Source organism: Phocoena sinus, chromosome 4, assembly GCF_008692025.1.
Source record: "Phocoena sinus isolate mPhoSin1 chromosome 4, mPhoSin1.pri, whole genome shotgun sequence".
NCBI classification, from domain to species: Eukaryota; Metazoa; Chordata; class Mammalia; order Artiodactyla; family Phocoenidae; genus Phocoena; species Phocoena sinus.
The window spans coordinates 66,709,815-66,722,185 of record NC_045766.1 but is presented as its reverse complement, the minus strand read 5'-3'; the positions used below and the strand labels follow the sequence as shown (position 1 = coordinate 66,722,185).

The following is a 12,371-nucleotide window of genomic DNA, read 5'->3' as shown; positions in this document are numbered from 1 at the left end:
TCCAGAAGATAACATAGATGACTTTGGATATAGCAGTAGCTTTTTGGATACAACACCAAAGGCACCATCCATAAATGGAATAACTGATAAGATGGGCTTCATTAAAATTAAAAGCTTCTGTTCTACAAAAGACAATGTGAAGAGAATTAGAAGACAAGCAACAGACTAGGGAAAATATATTGGCAAAAGGCACATTTGAGATAAAGAATTGTTACCCAAAATATACAAAAAACTCTTAAAACTCAAAAATAAGAAAACCAACAACCCACTTTAAAAATGAGTAAAGACCTTAACAGACACCTCACCAATGAAGATATACAGATCGTAAATAAGCATATGAAAAAATCCTCTACATCATATTTCATCAGGGAAATGCAAATTAAAGCAAAAATGAAATACTACCACACAACTATGAGACCAATAACCAGAACACTGACAACATCAAATGCTGACAAGGATGTGGAGCAATAAGAACTCTCATTCATTGCTGACGGGAATGCAAAATGGTGAGGCCACTCCAGAAGACAGAAGAGCAGTTTCTTACAAAACTAAACTGCTCTTACTGCACCATCCAGCAATATCATTCCTTGGTATTTCTCTAAAGGAGTTGAAAACTTATGTTAGCACAGTAATCTGCACCCAGATGTTTATAGCAGCTTTATTCATAATTTGCAAAACTTGGAAAAAGCCATGACCTACTGCTCACAAATACTGACATACCTACAGTATTTATTCATACTGTAGGTGAATAAATAAATAAACTGTGGTACATCAGACAGTGGAATATTACTCAATGCTAAAAAGAAATGAGCTATCAAGTGAAAAAGACAGAGAAACCTCAAATGCACATCACTAAGTGAAAGAAGCCAATCTGAAAAGTCACAATACTGAGATTATAACTATATAACAGTCTGGAAAAGGCAAAGCTATGGAGACAGTAAAAAGATCAGTGGTTGCCAGGGGTTGGGGTGGGGGTGATGAATAGATGGAGAACAGAGGATTTTTAGGGCATGAAAATGCTCTGTATGATACTATAATGATATATACTTGTCATTATACATTTCTCTAAACCCATAGAATGTATACTACCAGTAGTGATTGCTATGGTCTTTGGGTGATTATGGTATGTTGATGTAGGTTCCTCAGTTGTAACAAATGTACCACTGTGGTTAGGGATGTTGATAATGGGAGAGGCTATGTCTGTTTGGCAACATGGGGAGATATTGGAAATATCTGTTTTTCCTCTCAATCTTGCTCTGAACCTAAAATTGCTCCCCCCCCCCAAAAAAAAGTCTTAAGAAAAACACTTTTATAGTTACCTCAAATATTTTTATTTTTTGAATTATTTTTTAAATGATACAGAGGTTATTTTCATAACTACACTCACATACATGCACACATAGATATATCTGAGTCTCTTTTTCAAAAATAAAAGTCAAAACACCTCAGTTTAGTGTTCAAAGGTCCCCAAATTCCAGCTGCATTCAACCTTGTTTTCCATTACTCCGCAATCTAGTCCTTCCACATGAGCCAGTTCAGCCAAATTACTATTCTATAAAAACATCTGAGTCATTCCTATGTCTTCCTGCTCACCTTATTCTGCATCTGAGACATCCACATGTTTTCTGTCCTTCAAGACCCAGTCTCAGTCCTCAGTTCTCCATGAGGCCTTTCCTGTACCTTCCAGGTTACTGTAGTTTCAAATTTCTCTCAATTTCAATAGCACCGTGTTGACTGTAACTCACTCTACCTGTACAGACTTAGTTCTTGATATTAATAGTCATGTAAGTCTCCTTGCCCCGTTGGACTGTATTTAATAAAAGGTCAAGGACTATATTGTAAATATTTTATATCCTCAGAGAACATCTATCACAGTTCTTTCTATGGCAGAGGTGAGCAGGAAATGCTTGTTACATGAACTCACCTCTACTTTGAAATCACAGGGATTAAAATCCCAAATACATGTTTGTGAATGTTTTAAGAAAAGGTGTAGATTCTAACCGTAGTCTTGCCACTGATTTTCTGTGCAAATGTTTTATCCACCTGCAAAGTGAAGCACTAGTACTATGTGATTTAAAGGGCCTTTCTAGCCCTGGTTATCTTGGTTAATGGAAGTTAATTTTCAGAAGACCAATGCAAGTTCCACTAAAGTAACAGAAAAATGTTCAGTAAGTAAGCAGATTTTCTCCAAGCTTTAACGTCCTCAGAAATTCAGGTGGACTGGAACTTCTTTCCAATACAGTCTATTGACTGAGGTATGGAGGAAATGTTTGGGTTTATATTTAACCTGTGTATATGGCAGGGATATTTAATTTACAATACAGCCTAAGGTTATTGCTATGGCTGAATGTTTCACAAAGTACAGGTGTGATGCCAGAGGAGCTAATGAAACATTGAAAGAACTCTATCATCAAAACCACCTCTTTGGGCTTCCCTGGTGGTGTAGTGGTTGAGAGTCCGCCTGCCGATGCAGGGGACACGGGTTCGTGCCCCAGTCCAGGAAGATCCCACATGCCGCGGAGCGGCTGGGCCCGTGAGCTATGGCCGCTGAGCCTGCACGTCCGGAGCCTGTGCTCCGCAACGGGAGAGGCCACAGCAGTGAGAGGCCCGCATACCGCAAACAAAACAAAACAAAACAAAAAACACCTCTTTAATAAGACCCTGCAGCCTGTCAGGTTAAGAGTACCAATTAGTCATCCTGATGGGTTAAATACCTGAAAGGACCTTAGTCTCTTCTTGAAGTCCCCTCCAAGAGGGGTCTTTGGAGTGAAACTCCCTTTGGCTTGCAGCCATGGTGCTTTCTTTTACATAAGCTGAAGTGAAGGTTTTGAAATACTTTTTGAAGTAAATCTCCCCACCCTTATAAGAGCAAGAGAAAGTTTATATTTCATAGAGGAATGTGGCATCTTTATACTAAAAAGGTACAAGTGAGAAAGCGTTTGATTTGCTTGTTTGCTATTCTTATATTTCTCACAGTGGAGTGGTTTGGGTGGAATGTTAAATTTGTTTCATAAACACAAAATGGAAGGGAGACCGAAATGAAAAGAAGATGGTAGAAATGGTAATGATAGCATTTTTCTATACGCTCACTAAACCCTAAAGCCCCTCCCCAAATCATCAACTTTGGCGAGCTATCTCCAGCGTTATCCTAGCACTGTTACAATTTTTAAGAAGGCAAAGCCCAGTGTGTTACTTCTTTTCCCTGACACATATTCCTTCATCTGTCATCCGCTCAGGAAACGTGGGTGCTTATGAAAGAAACAGAAACTAAACCCAAACTTTGATTCTCAGTCCTCGGTTCTCCCGCTCCTTCTCACCTATGACGAGCATTTTATACCCATCACTTTGTTCTTTCACAAAACGATGTGGCTGATATACAAAAAAAGTTTTGAAAAGTTTTTTGTATTCTCAAGAGCAGAAAAATCAGTGCCAGATCTATATTAAGCTATTTCTGTGCTGATTTTTAAAGGATATCTTAGAAGCAGAAAGCCCAAATCCAGTTTATTTGCCGTTCTGCAATCGTATCTGACAAATAAATTCGAATGATTGCACCTTTGTGAAGTTTGGTGTAAAGAATGTGATCTGGCTGCTGATCGCTGAGGAGATACAACTCTGGTAGTGAGCAATGAGGCTGTTGGCTCTAGCAAAGTGATGGCCAGCTAGAACTTTTCAATGGGTCACTAGGGATAGACAGCATTCATCTCCATTTGTCATAATGAAAGCCAGGCAGAAGCTAAGCATGCATGAACAGTTAGAACAACAAACTTCGTTTTCATACCATCAGGTTCATGAAGGGCCGCTCAGACTGTGCCAGCACTAGCTTCCCCGTGGTGCTGTAGCTCATTGTATTATGACTGTGCTCTTGTAAATAATGATCAACTACTTTTGCACTGGGCCCGGGGTGATGTACAGGGGTTCATCTTCCAGCTTCTTGAAGAATTTCGTAATCAGGATTGTGTATACACTTGATAAATGATCATTTTTATTATTTTAATTCTTGTTAGTAGTATTGTAATGTGCTTTGCAAACTACACAACAGTACACGCGTGTAAATTCTTATTAACAAGCTCACAAACAAAATTATGTTCACATGATATGGGGGTCACAAAGGAGAGTACAATTCTGAGATCATAAAGAGGGACATTGGATTTCTATTTATTTATTTTTCAAAATCAGACACGAATAAGATTCTTTACATGTTAAAGTGATGATTACTACAACAGTCATGGGATGTTGGCAAAACTGAACATGAAATGAGTGACCTTCCAAAGACATTTTTAAAGAGGATGAAAGCTGTGTTTTGAAAAACAGTAGCAGGAAACAAAGGTCAGAGAGGTCTTAGCCTAAACTTTCTTTTCGGTAACGTTAGTCATTCTCTGACACCTCAAGGGAGACTTCTGGACAATACCACAGAGGTTAAGATGCCTTCCCAGTTGTTCAGTCTTTCAGTCTTACCCTGTCCTAATGTTTAAAACTAAAAATAACAGTAACATACCAATAAACCACACGTTAATTTCATTTGATCCGTGGCAGATGTGACTTGCTTACGTTCCATCACTGAGATAGTACTCTCTCCTTACCCAGCAGCCATCCAAGTCTTTTGTGTTCTCTTGTTAGGACTTAGACAATACAACAATACACAGACAGCCTGAGGACTTTGTGCAATTAAGCACACACATATTTTTTGGCAAATACTTTGAGTTCCCTGGTTTTTTTTCTTCTCAAAAACTCAAGGACTTTTTGTTTTAAATAGTCTCTAATATGAAGTAGCTCGTTTAAAAGTTTTGCTCCTTCACTTTAGTGTTTTTGTTACCCTGAGAGATGGTTTTTCTTTAGATAAGAAATCTTCCTGAAAGCTTAACTGATAGAATCTGTCGTTCCACTGAGTTCATACTGGTAACCTCATTTGACGGTGGCAAGGCACCATCAGTGTCTAACGTTCAGTTGTAAACATCAGATTAAAACTTAGAGCGTTTAGAAAAAACGGGAGTCCATTATTCAGGCTCAGGACAGTAAGTAATTGAAGGAAAGGATACAAGCAGTTGGCAAAAGAGAGTGCTTTAAAAAGACATATGTTTCCTTTCCAGCTTACTCCACAGAGAAAATGTTACTCTTTAAATATGTCATTTCTCATCTAAACCTTACCAAATAGCATTTTGAAAGCTACAAATATTTACTTATAACCATGACTACACTTTGGACTAACATTCTGGAAATGCAAAGATAAGTTAATTTTCTTCATTTAGCGTGAACACCTAATGTGTGAATTACTATGTGTTCTTTTTTGTTTGTTTGTTTTTGTGGTACGCGGCCTCTTACTGTTGTGGCCTCTCCCGTTGCGGAGCACAGGCTCCGGACGCTCAGGCTCAGCGGCCATGACTCACGGGCCCAGCCGCTCCGCGGCATGTGGGATCTTACCGGACCGAGGCACGAGTACCCGCGTCCCCTGCATTGGCAGGCGGACTCTCAACCACTGTGCCACCAGGGAAGCCCTATGTGTTCTTTAAAGCTAAAAAATTCTAAATTTTCTCCCTTGCCATGCAGGAAAGAACTTAATTACTAGAAATTTCCTTTACTACAGAGGTTTATCTTTTGAGTAAGTTGCACCTTTTCTGTATCCAAAAGAACTTTGAGTTACCTTGTGAAAGCAATTATTTGTATAATTAGATTTTTGAAATGGGAGCAAAAACAAAAAAAACTCAAAGAAAAAAATGGAAATATACTAGCTTCACTTTGATATACTATAAACCAGCATGATACAGTTAACAGTAAATGAAAATACAGTTTAGTTCTGAGCTTCCTTGTAGTCAAGACAAAAAGGACAACACAGTCTATCATGTAGTCCTCAATGTCTGGTGAAATTAATTTTATAAATTAATCAGGAAAATCAACCAATTATTTACTATAACTGAATTATGAAAAGAGCTCAATATATGGGGCTTTTTGCAAGTTATATTAACAAAGGATGGTAACATCGCCAGAATTTATGGCATAAGAAGGAAAAGTTCTTTTTCATATAGCTATTTTTGGACTCTCTAAAAATCTTACTCCGTTATATGGAAATGTTTAGGAATTTCCTAAGATTGAATTCTCATGAAAAATCCTGGTCATTACGTTTGGAACACTGTAATTTGTAGGATTTAGTTTAATTCAGTAGTTCAAGCAAACTGCTTCCAAATTTTGTTTCAAAATTGGATGGGTCTTTATTTTAACAGTATTCTCTTTTTTTTTTTTGGCCATGCCATGGCTTGCGGGCTCTTAATTCCCCAAACAGAGATTGAACCTGGGCCCTTGGCAGTGAAAGCACGGAGTCCTAACCACTGGACTGCCAGGAAATTCCCAACAGTATTCTTTTAATATGTTGCTCAGTTATTTGAAGTTTATTTATTTATTTAACGATGTGGTTCTGTGAAGGAAAATTAACTTTAGGTTGACAAAAATTTGAGGTAAATTTGGAGACATTAGCAAGAGCTGAAGTATCTACAAAAGTGTTGGGTATCATCATTAATAAAAAAAAAATCCTCCCGCTTCATAAAAGAAAGTTTTTAGCCCATGAATTTTTAGTGTTCAGGATGATGTACATGCTGTAATCTGATGACTTCCTTCCCCCTGCATCTAATGTGATTATGCTACTAATCAGAGCTTAAAAATTCTGCTGTGGCTTAGAAACAGGATGTCTTCACTGTCTATTTACATGTTTGGCAGTTGGTAAGAAACTTCATATGGGGTTAAAAATTCTCTAAAGTTGCTATATTGTGAAATTTAAGTAAAGAGCCAAGGCAAAAATATAGCACTGCATCAAACTAAAATGCATGATATTGGATGAATTCCCAAAGTTAGGGTGGGGAAAGTAGAGAAAGAATTCCTTTCCTTATTGAAAAAGTCGTTTGAGTACAAGAATGGAAATTACTTATTTCAGGCTTGATGTTTTATACTAGTTGTATAAAAGGCTTCAGAAAATGGAATGTGATCTTAAATATTCTCTTACAAAAGGACGCAGTGTTCTTTTTCTTTTAACATCTTTATTGGAGTATAATTGCTTTACAATGGTGTGTTAGTTTCTGCTTTATAACAAAGTGAATCAGTTATACATATACATATGTTCCCATATGGACGCAGTGTTCTTTACATCTTTTAATGTGTTTTAGAATTAGTCCCTTTCCTTTCTTGCACATGTCTTACAAGCTGTTCTAAACTCACACTCAAAATATTTGAGCTTCATATTTATGCTAATTCACAAGAGAGGGAACTTGTATATCTTTCCTAAAATAAGTTTGGAAATTTTAGAATTGTTTCCTTTTGGGCTATGCGTCTGCCTTAGGAATTGAGAAATTTTGCTATGGCAAGGATGGGCAAAAATGGAAAGGAAGACAAAGGAATGGAAGAGGGAGGGGTTCAAAAGAGGGGGCAAACCTATGCTGTCCCATTTTTATTTTGCGATGTGAAAGCATTACCTCTGACCTGGATTACTGCAGTGTTCTCCTGCCTGCTACCAAAGATCTGTTCTCCACATAGCAGTCTGAATTATCATTTGAAAATATGTATCAGGTATTTAAAATTCTTTAATCGTTTCCTCTTGCACTTAGAATAATGTTCAAACTCTTTACTGTAGCGTACAAGTGATCTGTTATCCAACTTCTCAAATCTCTCTTCTTAGTTTCTACTCTGCTTTTAAAACATGTCAAGCTTTTTCCATTTGCTTGACTTTCTTTTGCCTGGAACACTCTTCCTCCTCTTCTGTTCATGACTGGCTTTTCAACGTTTAAGTCTCAGCTCAAAAATCACATTGCAGAGACCTTACTTGACTAATTTATCTAAAGGAGTCCTGCTTTCACCCAGCCCAGCCAGCTCTTACTGTATTGTTTGTTCATTTATTTCTTCATAGCACTTAGTGCAATCTAAACTTATTTTCATTAATGATTGATTTACTTGAGGTTTGTCCCCTTGGATGAGACTGTAAACATCTGGAAAGCAGGGTTTTTGTCTGTTTTGGCCATGTAGTTATTCTCATCGACTTTCACAGTGCCTGGCATGGATTTAATGCAAAATAAATATTTGTTGAATAAATGAATGAGTGAAATAAAGAATTTGGTATGGCTGGAGTACTGAGCCTGTGTTTTCTTGAATGGGGGTTGGTAAATTATAAAACTTCTAGAAGTTTTTCTAGAACTTTCCTGGGAAAAGTTTGCATAGTGGTAAATAGGAGGAAGTTATGCTAGAAAGATAGGGCAGGGGCCAAATCCTACAGTTTCCTGAATGTCGTGGTACATAGTTTCTGGAATCACCTCTGTGGTCAATGGATAGCTATTGACAGTTTTTAAACATTTTTGAAATGCTCCTTTATTATTCATTATGGAAACCATTTGTGTGTCAGTAGAGTCTGGTTCACTCACCAGTTGACTGAGTAACTTCCAAACATCAGCAGGGTGTTGATTTAATCAGCCTTTTTTCATGGAGCATGGCTGGCAGGAGAAAATTTTTGCCTTAGTTCTTCACAGCCTGAGATGAAGTGAACCAGTGCTTGTTGAAGGCATTTCTTACCAGTTATTTCTCATATCTCAGTAGAGCAGCAAGCTCCCCCAAAGCATGATACCATCTTGCTGAATCATTCCCCTTTCCTCAGTTGTTCTTTATTTTACAATTTACTTTTCTAATGCATAGAGTTACCCTCACATTAGAGTTAGCTTCTCCTGTGGTATGTTTTAATTTGGTCTGGTCTTAAAGGAAATCCAGTTTGAAGCCTTTAAAGGCAGTTAGCTTCTTGCTTGCTTCAATGGAGTAGCAGGTAGATCCTTCCTTAGCTGAAACCTAGTACTTATACGGCCTTATAATAATCTCCATCTAATAGTACAGGCTTATATGTAGCACACACATGTTCACCTGGACTTTTCCTACCACTTCAGATGTGTGTATCTAATTTCAAAAATGAACTACAAAGATATCAGGCTTCCAGTTAAAATCATGGCCTGTTTTATATATAATCTCTGGCAGCCAATTCTAGTTTCCTGAACTGGTTCACAATAATTTAAAAGCCAGTTCATGAATAAGTTTTATGGATTAACCTTAAGTCATGGAATCTTCTTTATATTTATATTGGGGAACATGGCATTATGTTTAATACTGGGTTATAAATGGGGAAAGCACCAAATAAGCAAAAAACCAATGTGGTCAAACTTAAGAGAAGGAACCAATGTATCAGTGTTGGCTAACAGTCTTCAAGAGCCACTGAATCACATTCATCAGTGATCATCAGTATTGGAAGCTCTCAGAGATGTTGTTATTAGACTTACATCCTTCTAGTCCATTATAGCTTATGAAGCACACTCACATGTAATATACCTTTTGATTTGTGTGTAAATGTTTGCTTCTTAGAATTTATTTTTTCTCTTTTCCTAGACATATCATAGACATCATCTATATGTAAAGTAGGTGGAAAACAAAGAAATAAGTAAGTCATGTGGTCCCTATCCTCGGAAAGTTCTACTAGGAGTAACAAATGTACTTAGGTAGGTGCCACATATGACAGAGTATGCTAAGTGCCAGTAGAAGAACAGGGATACAATGATATTGCAGTGCTTGACTGTAGCTTTAGGGTTGAGAAAAAATTTCTTAGAGAAGGCAGGATTTAAGCTTGGCCTTATAGGATATGTTAGATTTCCAACAAGAAAATCCAAGTGTCAGAGGATCTCTAGGTCAGTGGAACAGTCTGAGCAAAACATGAAGGTAGGAAAGTGCAAAATTTATAAAAATTTATCTATTTTCGTTCAATGTTAATGGCTGGTGTTATAAAACTAGAGCGTGTCAGTACTAACCTGTTGTGTTCGGAACTTATAGTTTGGCCCTTAACTGGAGGCCGTTTCCACCAACCACAAGTACCTCACTATATCCTCATAAATTATGTGTCTATGGGAGTTGTAGACTGTACATACCCAGCATTAATGAGAGTATATTCACATCCTTGAAATGAATAGATCTTATATAAATTGTATCCAGTTTTATTTTTTTAGAGTTTTAGTGATTTCTGAAGCACATTTATATATAATACACAATTAAATCATTCCAAAATCCTATGTAGTAGGTGGTGGTATGGCAGTTTCTTAATGGAGAACCAAGACACAAGTGTTTAAATGACTTTTTCCAGGTTCACTTGGTCAGTAAGTGTAGACACATACCCGATTTAGGACCTATTCATTTTCCTCTATAGCTATATGCTTGTCACTATGTAGATATCCATACAACTCATATTTGTCTGTGTTGGTGTGTGAGAAATTGAGGAAATTTAAGAAAAAAACCAGGAATTCAAAATGAATGATTTTGACAGCAAAAATAATTCTGAAACCACAGAATCGAGAACAAAGGTAAAAGTGGCAAGGAAAGCTGATTTAATGGAAGGAAGGCCAGTAGCGAAGAATATGCAAATTAAAAAGAAAAGGGCTTCCCTGGTGGCGCAGTGGTTGAGAATCTGCCTGCCGATGCAGGGGACACGGGTTCGTGCCCCGGTCCGGGAAGATCCCACATGCATCCGGAGCCTGTGCTCCGCAACGGGAGAGGCCACAACAGTGAGAGGTCCGCGTACCACAAAAAAAAAAAAAAAAAAAAAAAAAAAAGGAGAAGGCTTTACTATTATTAGACAAGGTTAAGGATATCAGATCTTAAAATAGGGCAGTTTATGTTTTCTGTAGTAAGGGATACAGTTCTTTATATATCATGAGAAGGCAGTGACTGGGAACTCCGGAACCTACTACTACTTTCTATTTCTTACTAATACTTGAGTGGCCAGACTATCAAAAGCCTACTCAGGTGAATCTTATATGCCTTCCATGATTTTATATTTATTTGTTCAGTAACAGTGAGTTTCATTTCTTTATACTTCAAAATAGACCAAGCATAATTTGGATTTCACCATGAAAATGACTAGTACTAGTGTGAATATTCACTTTTCTGAAATGAGGCAAAGGGTTCTGTCTATAGACATTCTCCATGGATAAAGCATAGGGCAAAATGTATTAAATCAAGTAAATTTAATTACATTTTGTTACCAAAAAATGCATCATTGCACGTTACATGGAGAGCAGCTTATTAAGTGGTTTAAGAGGAGATTTATAGTGTCTTTGTAGTTTATTAAAAATCCTTCCTTTTATATTAATGAGAATCCAACTTGTAAGTTTGGAATCAATTTCTCAATCAAAGGAATGTGGTGTGCTGTATTTAGCATCTCTTCTGGATTGGAAAAATTTATTCCCTTTAACCTTGTGTTCTTCACATTCTAAAGCCTGAAAACAGATTTGGAGGAGTGGGAGGTATCCCTAATCTCATCCTTCAGAAAGTCACAGTTTATTCTTCCATTGTCAGGATTAAAGGCAAAAGGAACAAAAAGAAAAGAAGAGAAAATAAAAGACAAAAATATTGAAAATGTGAATTAGAGGTGGCACAGCATTGGCAGATTTTAATTTTGATCAATCGTAAGACAAACAGAAGCATGTAGATTCAATTTCCCAGAAAACACATATGGCTTAGAAAAGAGGGAGAAGGAAACAAACTTGGAACAAAGCACATTCATCCATTTTCACCAATGCCAAAATACCCACATATCATTTTAGGAGCACTGTTTATTAACCTCTTGCCCTTTAGTGTGGAGGCTGGGTAGAGTGAATGTGAACTAAAACTCAGCCCTGACACTTTCTGTCTGTGAGACCTTGGACTGGTACTGAACCCAGTTTAGAAATATTTGCCTTCATTTGATCCTCTTTTTTTCTCTTTATAGCTTAACCAGCTGGAAAAGGCAGTGGAAGCAGCACACACATTTTTCATGGCCAACCCTGAGCACATGGAAATGCAGCAGAACATCAAGAATTACAGAACGATGGCGGGTGTTGAAGACCTCCAGCTGGTAGATCGGGATGCCAAACCACACCTGGTGAGCTTTGGGGACCCTGTCCTAACCATGAGGAACTTAGTGCTCCTAATTTTCAATGGACTCAAAGCAAATTCCTATGAATGGATATCTCACATTGATTTCCAACGTCCAATACGGTATCATTTTTACACTTTCAGAGTTCCCAAGATGAAGTATTGTAATTCAGGGTTGAAAAATTGAAAGAAAAAGAAAATTAACTTAGAAAATCAGTATGATATGGTGAAAAGTAAGATGTGACGTAAATGTCTGTAACCCTCTCTGAGCCTCAGCACCCACTCCAGCACTTCAATTTTACCCACTGGAATTGAAGCCCATGTGAATTGCTCAGGGTCACACCATGGTTTCCCAGCAACTAGTCCAGTGGCTTTTTCCACGGTACCTGTACTTTACAAATTTTGATTTTTTTAAGCTACATAATTATTCCTTTAAATGAAATCTTACTTGAAATTCACAG

General features: G+C 37.5%; 1 protein-coding gene across 1 annotated transcript in view; it reads left to right on the top strand.

Annotated features, from left to right (window-relative positions):
* Positions 1–12,371, top strand: part of P3H2 (prolyl 3-hydroxylase 2) — a 156,844-nt gene that overhangs the window by 102,991 nt on the left and 41,482 nt on the right. Inside the window, exon 2 of the mRNA XM_032631111.1 lies at positions 11,765–11,917. Within this exon, the coding sequence (XP_032487002.1) occupies positions 11,765–11,917 (153 nt within the window). The remainder of the gene's footprint in view (positions 1–11,764; positions 11,918–12,371) is intronic.